Consider the following 10,910-nt stretch of genomic DNA (forward strand, 5'->3'; position numbering starts at 1 on the left):
CTACTGTGAACATTTGAGCGAAATTCGTCAACTCTAAAAAAAGATTGAAGTTTGTAACGGTTGTAAACGGTTCCAAGTACATTTCCGACCATAGATGACGCTGTAGTGGATGATTTTCTTTCATTATTGATTTGATTTTTCTCTAAACTATACAGAACAGGCTGCAAAAAAAACGGAAGTGCTTCCGTTCATACACAAAAAAAAATATGCCTGAATTTGTGTCGATGCTTTAGAAAAAATACTGAAATAATGCGATAAAACCATACAAATTCATAGTTTGTTTTTTTTTTTCATTAGAAACTAGATGAAACCATTAAGGTGTTCACTTCACCAATACTTAAATTTTAAGATTTTATGAGGAATCTAACACTCATCTCCTGAATTCAGTTCGATTTGTTTTTGTATTCTTGGTTCCTGTTTAATCTCATTTGGATCCCAGTTTGTTCTTTTTTGATTCCTGTTTGCTCTTTTTTGTCAGACAAGAGGTCTCTAAAATTCCTATTATCAAGACTCTCAGTCGCTATCAGCTTTGCTGTAGTGTGACTTACGATTTACACAAAATACTGCTCTTTGGACCAATACGTAATGTGTGTAATTTTAACACATTTTTTTATTATAACATTGGTTGAATTAGTTTCTAGGAGTCTAGGACTTGTGTTAGTTATATACTTTGAATTCAAACTTGTCAAGCCATATTCCGAGCATAATCTTGAAAATCGTTGTCAACCAACTGTTGGCTATTTGCTTACCTTTTAGCTTTCCGAGGACCCGTTCCACCGCCCCCGAGCAACCGGTGCAGGTCATTTCCACCTTGAATTCGTGCGTTGGCTGGAACCGATAAATATTGTTATCTGTATTAGTACCGAACAAGTGCCCATCAATGCTTAAGGAAGAATGGGTCAGCCAGAGAGCGTCTTATCACAATCGCCGAAAGCTTCCAATAAGGATGCTAATATTTGTATAGAAACTAAGTAAGTAATAGGCATTCAAAAGTTGGGCCGCTAATCTAATCTTGATTGAAATTGATGGCCTCCTGTATTGTGATCGTTCACGAAAATCTACTTAGCAACTAAACTTGCTCAGGACACCTGAGAAGAGTTATTGATGCTGATACTCACAGTTGCCATTACGATTTCAAAATAACTTTCACTAATTATGAATCAATATTATTCCCGAGATTCGTCTTCTGGTATGTATCTGCGTGCCGATGATGTCCTTTGCGTTGAACTGCAATCGTCTAGATGACAGCAAATAATGTTTCGGTGACCAATCCCTAGCAAGAAATTTTGACATCTCAGTAGTTTGTATGTGTGCTTAGTTTGTTCATATGTATTAGGGAACGTCCATTCATTCCACGTCCATTTCTCCCCTTTGTCAAATTTTCTGTACGGGTTCTCCAAAAAAAATTGTAGCAGTAAGTTTCTTATTACGGTTCTTCACCCTGAAGTTTGACGTAATTTATGGACGTTGTATTCCGCATACACCTACCAAACCGGTCATTTCAACGCTGATAGACCGATTCATACGCACACTATGTTAGTGTATATAACTGTAGTTGAAAGCATAACTGCAGGCGCATTCCATTGAATACCGTAATTTTGGGTGAACTGGACCATTTTTCGCAGATTTGCATCTAGAAGTTAAATTTATCACTTGTTCAAGAAATGACTGTATGGAGAAGAATTCAGGTGAATATTCCGTAACCATTTCTAACGGAAAATGCTAAAAATTTCTAGAAAATGCTATGCAGAAGACTTTGAGATCTTTTTTTTCAGACCTGCTAAATAAATTACCAGTGAGCGTTCTGCAGTAATCTTCTACTATAGAAGGAATCTTAAACCTACCTTCTGAAAGAACCTCATAAAAATTTCTCCGGAAGACATGCTAGAATAACAACAAAAAATATTGGAAGAGTTTGTCGTAAACTCGTTCAAGACTTCAAAAGCGAGTAATTATTTTGCTAGAAATCATGTCAGAATTCACATTAGAATTTCCTGCAAATAAGTTTTACATTCCTTCCTCTGAACCTCATTACACGAATTTGGTTTATTGTTTCTATACAAAAAAAAGTTCCTATAATGAATGCTTGAACATTGTTAGATTTAGGGACAATGGAAATTCGCGGCAAAATTTTGGAAATTCCGCGTCTGACCATGGCGATTAATTTAAAATTTCGCGGCTTTGTCGCGGTCCCATACTTTTGGACGTATTTTACCAAAAAAAAAATTTTTTTTCTTTAAATTTCATTAAATCTTCTTTCTGGCATTACGTCCCAACTTAAATTTAATAAAAAATTTCATTAAATACAGTCTTTATTTTACAAATTACGATGATAAATTTAATATCATAGTCATAATACAGAATTTCAAACAAAGGTATCCAACCAGAAAGACATTCATTATTATTTTTATTAGCAAAAAACTGGAATTCACTGTGGTTTTAATAAAAATTCTCCAAATTTGACAAATATCGCGGCATTTCACGGGATTTCTCAAATTTCGCGCCAGAGGCTAAATTTCGCGGAATTCGCGGCTTCCGCGAAATCGCGAATTTCCATTGTCCCTTATAATAATAATAATTAATCAATACTGATATTAGCGACTGTAATGTAAACGATCCTAATGTAAAATCTACCTGTTCTTGAATTTCATCAACAAATATGCGATTAGTGTTTGCTACAGAATCTATGATATGATAGTTTTCAATAATTCTTTTACTGGAACGATCAGTTGAAACGCATTTAATCATAAATGGTTCAGTACACGACACTGGAAACGGCTTTACAGTTGGCCCTTGAATAAGCGTATTTATCAAAGGATACAAACTCTAGTGGAATTAAATGGTACAGTACTAAATTCGGATTTAATTTATTTATAGATAGACCACTAAACAGCTCGAATCATTTTTTTATTACTTATGCACAACATTCATCTTATTCGGGTTGTATCAAGTTCGTCTATAATAAAATGTTTGTACGTTTTGTACCCCTTTTTCAATTTTTTCAATGGAATTTGTCAGTAAATTCCTCATAAACAGGAATTTCGCTGAAAAATCTATCACGAATTAGTTTTCCGGAGTTTATGTATTTGATAAACAACGAGTTTTTTTTTCCGACCGAAATCAGAAATATAAAATAGAGACCTATACCAAGCTAATATTTGTCTGAAAAGTGAAACCTCCAATATGTCATCTTTTTGACCATTTGTGGCAATCAAGTCTTTGCCAGACAAATAACTGTTAAGAAATATTTCAAATTACTTAGTAGGCGAATTTCGGCGCGTATTTTCTTGCTAATGAGTAATGGAAGAAAATTGCTTCTCTTCTTTTATGACTAATACTTGTAGTTTTGAAGTCACCATTTGGTCACTATTTTGATAATTTTGGTCATTAAAGTCACTATTGCCTATTGTACGGTGACGTCATCAGAAAATCGCTTCCTAAGATTTGTTCTAAGTGCTACGTCTGTTTCTCTATGGTAATATGTTAACCCGTATAGGCCTGTGTGAAAGCATAAATACTAAAACCGTCAACGCTCAGCGAATACTTAACGGATTATTTTTTTTAGTACACTCGTACACAAATCTAGTTTCTAAAAGTGTTCAGAGGACCTCGAGAATATTTCTGTGGCTGGAGTTATTCCGATGGGTCACTGAGTCAGGCCGGGTAAAAAGGACTTCTTTGGGACATGCCATGTAATCTTAATTTATTTGCAATGACACTCATTTTAATTGGCATAAATTATTAAAATCTGATATTCAACATTACAAACAAAGAGTTTGAACCGTATCGAATTCACCGTATGTGGCCACTCGGACTTAATGCCCTGTAGGACCGACTATAGGTTTGTTGGATACTAAACCGTTTCTGTATTTGTTGCACATTTAAATTGTCCAATTCTATGCTATTCCAGCCTAAGGAATTTTACTGGTGTAAGGTTTTGTAGTTTACATGTACACGACGAAACACGTGTCAAATATATAAATTGAAATTGAAAATTTAGCTAGATGGGCGTTTCAACCTACCTTCAGATGTATGGAATGGGTTGTACGACATTTCCCAGAAACCCATTCCCCAGAATAGGAAGTTCCCCAGAAAGTCATTCCCCAGACAAAAAAAAAAGATACTTGGGCGCTTAAAATCTAGGTAAATGCACACCGTTAGTACACAACAGCATTTAACTGGAATAAATAATAATGTGCCCATTAGGATGGTCCAATTTTATATGAGAAAAAAAAATGAACTTGAAAAAATCGCAAGCTTAACCCCTTATTGATTCGCTTAGACCCCCCAGAAGCTACTGTGAAAATAAGAGTGCAATCCTTCGACTCAAGCTCGCTTAGCCCCTCCTAAGAGTCGATTGATTCCACTGAAGTTTTTACAGTAGCTTCTTGTACCCCCAGAAGCTAAACAGACTTGGTGGATGTAACTTGAGATTTTTGTAATCTGATCAATATGGGCCACCCCAGTGTACCGTAAAGTGCCCTAATTCAGCGCATTGCCTAATTCCGCGCATTTCATACAAAATTATTAACATATGGAAATACACATCAATACTGCAGCAACGTTTAACGCCATTTGATGCCACTTTGATTTAGAATAAGTTTGAATCACAAATAAAAGCAAATAGAGCAATTTTTCGCGGCGTAAAAAAATAATCAGTGGAGGCCCGTCTGAGTAGACGCCATTTTTTCAATTTCCTTAGCGTCCGTGCTAAGACTGTAGGACACAAACAAACGTGATTTCTATATTGAAAATGTTTTGTTATTTATGCAATATTCTATGAAACTACTTGCTACAGATGTGTTTCATGATGCTTCTATGAAATCTTATCAAATATTAGCATGATTATTGAGATTTATCCCAAAAATTATTGCGCGGCATTAGGGCACGTCATTTTTCATAAGTCCCTAATTCCGCGCACTGCTATTTACAGAACAACAAACAAGTAAAACATGCTATATTGGTCTTCACAGCTGAATATTTATCTGAGGAAGTATTTTCATGCATAAATACGTTTCGCAAACAACCGGAATATCGGGAAAGCCCACTTACAGGGAAACTAGCGGCAGTCATTCATGGTGGGAGGAAAAGTTTGTCCAAAACCAAGGTCCATAAACTTTGTTATTGTATGAACAGTGCAGAATACGAATATACAGACTTAAATTATTTTACAGGAACCGTGAAATTCAACGTAATCCCAACAGCTGACAAATTTGGTGAAATAAATTAACGGAGTACGGTAAATTTTTACAGTTTTCGGTAAAATTTCACCGCAATCCGTTGAATTTCGACGGAATTACGGTGTTTTATTTTACCGAACTGATCAGCTGTTGAGATTACGGTGAAATTCACGGATTACGGTAAAATAATTTAAGTGTGTAGAGGTAGTCGGGGCGATTTCGCCAAACTGCATATTTTTTTTGAAATTTCTTCTGGAATAACATGCAACCCCAAAGCTGACAAGGAAAAGGAAAAAATATCAACGTCTCCGCAGTCGCGAAACGTCCAAATGCTGAAAAATTGAAAAGTATTGTATTCAAAATAAACTGTTATAAAAACCTCAGTGTTCGGAGCAGTTTTTCCAAAGCAGCTGATAAATCTAAACACAAGACTATAGTTATTTCAAATGTCTGCAACTTTTTCCGGCATAAAATTTCACTTCAAAGGCTTTTTATGTTTCGGTGTGATGCAATCGCAATTGCATATTTGCTGGGATGTTCATGTGAGGGTTTGCGCATGATTGATACAAACACAGAGGAATATGTAAAAAAATCAGCAATGACAGAATAAGAAGACCGTCTTCGCGAGTCTCGTCTCAGGAAAAGACTATAACAAATGTTTATCCTTATTTCATATGATAGTCAAAAAATTATAAAATAGTCTACGTTACGGCTCATACAAAACTTTACTTTTTTTCATACAAAAAGTGTTGTGGAGGGGGGTAGGGGGTTGAAAATGTTCAATTTCAGCGTTACGTTATGAATGGATGCTGCCTTATACAAAATTAATGTTAATTTGATTGTTTTGCAAGTGCGCGGAATTAGGCATTCTTCTGCGCGGAATATGGAAAAGCGTTAAAAAAACGCGCGGAATTAAGCAATTTCAACGAGTGAACTATTTCAAAAAAATCACAATTGTAACGTGTGAATACAGCCTAGTTTATATTTTTACCATAATCTAAAACAGATTTGCTAGCGATCCACCCATAAAGCTTTTTTGTTGACACTCATCTCGATCCACCCATAAAGCTTTTTTGTTGACACTCATCTCATGTGAAAACTTCCCAGCTACAACTTTGCCGAAGATCACATTTTGATGGGACGTAAGGATAATTTGTTATTATTGATAACAAATATAGACATGCTGAGATGATCATTCAACTACTTTCAGAGCAACACTGCTTTTTTGCTGTAGAACATAGTAGCCTGGATTACTTTGATCTATGAGTCACTGTACAAAAATCATCCTCTCTCTTTCACTCTTACATATAATTTGTAAACAACAAGGCCAGTAAACGTCAAAACCCCATACTAAATCAAAACAGTGCAGAGCCCTATTCTTCCCGCCAGGAGTACCACTGTTGCCTGCCGAACAGTTGGTGAAGCATGCTACATACAAACCAAGTTTATGATGATGAATAACAATTTATCCTGACGTCCAATCAAAAAGTGGTCTTCGGCAAAGTTATAGCTGGGAAGTTTTCAAATGAGGTGAGTGTGTTCACTTTTCCATAAAATGTTATGACGAAGAGATAGAGGGCTGAACACAAAAGATTGGCGTTTTCCATAGTAATCTCCATATAAACTTCAAATGGTGTGTGCACAGTCAAATTTCTTCCGAATCACTTCAAACTTTGGAAGGATGGATTTATTATTTACCATAATAAAAATCGTTTAAGCATAGGGGAGCTAAAATTTCAAAATTTGCATCACTCTAATGGTACATGTTGCCAAGAAAATTATTCCAAGGTTGACTTGATGCAAGACAACTATCAGTATGAAACTTATTTCACGATAATTGTACCATACATTATAATACGTATACTACCAGTGTGTCATAAGAATAAAACAAGTGAACAAGTATTATTGAACAAAATAAAAACTGAAACGAACTCTCCAATGCAGAGCTGAAAAATGATTGCTGACAGCATTCAAGGAATCACATAATTTTAGACTAAAAATGAGACAAGGGAAGCCAACACTCATATTTCAAACGGTATTTCTGGACTCAATTTCGTTTTTTTTTCTCTTGAGCTCCATCATAATGATTTGACGAACTAATATTTGTTGGGTTGATTAAGGCCGGTTTCCGAGACTCGAAACGTCTGGTAATTCATTTTCAACCTCAATAAAAAACTAAACAAAACCAAATTTATTTAAATTTTTCGTATTTTGAACATGAATAAAAACGAATGAGGTGAATGTCCTATTCTGGCAATGGCTTTCTGGGGAGTGTCTCATTCTGGGGAATGGATTTATGGAGTTTGACTTTCTGTGAAATGTCCTACAGTCAGGTCTCCTATATAACACTGCCACCCACTTTCATCCTACCACTGTTTCTAATGGGGTGAACCTGATTTTTTGCTTACAGCTGACACATAGTTTGAACTTATTACTAGAGATGATCGGGTTTCACATTTTTCAAATCCGAACCCGACCCGTACCCGACTTATTTTAATTTTTCAAACCCGGACCCGACCCGAGACAATAATTGTAAAGCAAACCCGGACCCGAAAAAAATTGGCTGTTCCAACCCGAACCCGATCCGAAATCCGAAAAACGTTTTCTAAGAAAAACCCGAATAAAACCCGAGTTTAAAAATATGATAAATTCGTCGTTTCTGATGCATAGGAAAGCTTTTAGGTCGTTATTCTGTTCACAATTTTCATCAACCCCGACCCAAGCCCGACTTAACCCGACTTTTTTGAGGCCCGAACGCGACCCGTACCCGATTATTTTGTAGCCTTCAAACCCGACCCGAACCCGAACCCGAAATATTTGAAATTTTCAAACCCGAACCCGACCCGAACTCGTCGGGTTCGGGTTCGGGTCGGGTTTCGGGTTTGAAAACCCGAGACCCGACCATCTCTACTTATTACCTACCGAGTTTCATCTGAATCGATTGTAGTCCAGGGACGAAAATACTCAATTTAACCTTGCCTACATTGATACTTGCTGAGTAGAATCTTCGTTGATTTTTATTTGTTTTTATCCTCGCCTTGACAACACAACAAAGAGTGACAAAGCGCTTGCCGCAAGATTGTCAGTTTCCTTTTAACCTGCTGATACTCAACCGCTGTGATAATCGGAAACAAAAAAGTATATTCATCTACACGCAAAACAATTTTGCGGTAAAAACTACCATTTTAGGGGGTTAACTTAAGCGCTCGCACCGGCAATTTTCAGCAGACCAGAAATGCGCTTGATTTTACCATGTCTGTAGTCGAAATCAGATTGTTGTAAATTATTTCTGTCAAATGTACCAGTAATGTGGTGGGATGTACCGTAAACATGATAATCAATTTTCTAAAACTGACACTCTTCTGCGTCTGATAATCAAAAACACCAACGACATACGGGCATCGTTGTTTGTTTTCTTCATCTACTTTTGTACCATCTTTATTGGTACAATCATATTGGTGGTGGTGCGGTTACTTTGATGGTGGCATAAATGTCAGTGAATTGAGTAAAGTGAGCATGATTTTTTTCGTCCCTAGGATTGGACGGTAGCTGAGAAATTGCGGTGGGCGTAAAGTGGGTGGCAGTGTCTAATAGGAGACCTGACTGTACAACCGTATGAGATGTACATCTGACACACATTGTCGTGTACATGAAGACATCAATGGGTTAATCGAATTCAGTTCGCCTCCGAGCGTCGGGGTCTCTCAAGGGGCTCTGCAGCTTGTAGGTTGAAATGCCCATCTTGCGAATATGGATGCCCACTAGACCTGTTCATATTTGAAAAAATGTCTGGAAATCTACCGGTCAAGCAGTATTCGGAATTCTCATGCCAAGAACAATGTCTGGTCAAATATTCAGCTCATTTGATAAAGATTTCAGTATGCTTCAAGTTGAAAATGTGTTTTCAGCAATTTCTATTCTGTTAAAGTTTGTCGAACACGCTAGTAAGATTAAATTGAGTTTTAACATTGTTTGATCCAAATTTGTTCTCCACATTACCCAGGAATTACAGTTTTCTCAATATACATGGTATATAGAACACCCATTATTATACCCCCCAAATTATTTTTTCATGCCCTTTTCACCGGGAATCGAACATAATACATTTATTACTTCAATGACCATCAACAGCTTACATCTTGCTCAAGGCAATAAATTACAATAAATGCCCAAAGATTGAACAATGCATCGCAACCTGATGATAATTAAATCATGCATGACACATGTACCGAAAACGAATGAATTGAACAAGTTAGCATCGCTTTTTCTTTCCGAGTGATGATTGTTTTGATCGCATTTCACTGATCATTTAGAACGATTTGAAAACAATCATCATCATCGACTGAGAAAAGGCAGTGCTAACGCGTTCATATTTTGTGTTCTTTGAAGCTCACGGTGGTGCTCTTGGCTCACCCACAGTGGATTTACAAATGTGCTTTACAATTACTATTTTTTTACAATTTGTTTTCGTAAGATAAATGGTAACTTTGAACGGGATTGACTTTAAGATATGCATAGTCATCATGCCTGGAAATTAAAAATCCGAAATGTTCATATATGAATAGGTCTAATGCCCACTGTAGCTCGTGGTTTCTTTTTGAAGTTTCAATTTCAATTTGTACATTTGACACGTGTTTCGTCGTAAACTTTAAAATCCTAAAACAAAAAAACAAACATCTCTATTCTCGAATAGTAGAGATTAAACATATTAGTTCACTAATATGCGTTTCCATAAGCTTGGCAAAGTTGTTTAGATACAACTCGGCCACCTTATAGTAAATTTGAGGTCACGAAAATGATCATTTGTATGATCAATCAAATACACGAAAAATGGCTATACAATTTAATCGTTTCTCAAAAGGTTCACACTGATGCGTCTTTTCTTGATATAGTAGCCACCTTATTACCAATTCCGGAAGATATCTGTAACTTAAAATTTTCTCCCAACCTGACCCACCGGAATAACTCCGGTCACAGGAACATTCTTGAGATCCTTTGGTTACTTTCAGATCTAGATACGTGTACACGTAGACTGACAAACATAATTGAAATCCGTTAAGGGGGCAGGATCCGTCATTGATTTCGGAATTTTCAAAAGCAGTTTTTTCGTTCAAAATCAAGAAAATTTACAGGAAAATGTGTTCACTGTATTCTGTTCCCCGACCGAAACACAGTGAACACATTTTCATCTTATAATTTTTAGTTTTGAACAGAAAAACTGCTTTTGAAGTTTCGATGATGACGATGATTGCGATGACGGAGCGTTGAACGTTAAATATTCACTGAGCAGTGATTTTTTTTTTATTTTTTTTCTCACTCTCAAAACTTTGCAGAAGCAAATCTCAAGTTTTAGTGAACTGATGATTCTAAAAATTTAATGGGTATACATTTTCCTGAAAATTTAATGATGATACATTTTTCGACTTAATATATTGAGATACTTGAGATTTGCTTCTTCAAATGGATAGGGTGATTTTAATGACGTCAGGTCTTAATTCAATAGTTATTTATTATTGTGAGAGCAGTATGGTGTGAATGTTTGCCCACGTTACTCTAATCGTGATTATTTTTTCAGATAAATGCTCTTTCGGTTTCATTTGGGGCCCTTAACAATGCAAGATTTAGGCGCGTTCTATTCTGTTTAATTTCTGTCGATCATTCATTATCGTGCAATGGTCGGCAAATCGTGGTATGGATATGTATTAGCAAGTTTTGAAACACAAAAAATCA

General features: G+C 36.2%; 1 protein-coding gene across 1 annotated transcript in view; it reads right to left on the minus strand.

Moving 5' to 3' along the window:
* The window catches only part of LOC5577242 (copper transport protein ATOX1), a 6,799-nt gene extending 5,520 nt beyond the window's left edge, over positions 1-1,279 (minus strand). The window contains exons 1-2 of the mRNA XM_001656298.2: positions 1,119-1,279; positions 750-828 (exon numbers count right to left, since the gene is read on the minus strand). Of these exons, the coding sequence (XP_001656348.2) occupies positions 750-828; positions 1,119-1,127 (88 nt within the window). The 5' untranslated portion in view covers positions 1,128-1,279. The remainder of the gene's footprint in view (positions 1-749; positions 829-1,118) is intronic.
* Between the last annotated feature and the right edge of the window lie 9,631 nt (positions 1,280-10,910).

Source organism: Aedes aegypti, chromosome 3, assembly GCF_002204515.2.
Source record: "Aedes aegypti strain LVP_AGWG chromosome 3, AaegL5.0 Primary Assembly, whole genome shotgun sequence".
In the NCBI taxonomy this organism is placed as follows: Eukaryota; Metazoa; Arthropoda; class Insecta; order Diptera; family Culicidae; genus Aedes; species Aedes aegypti.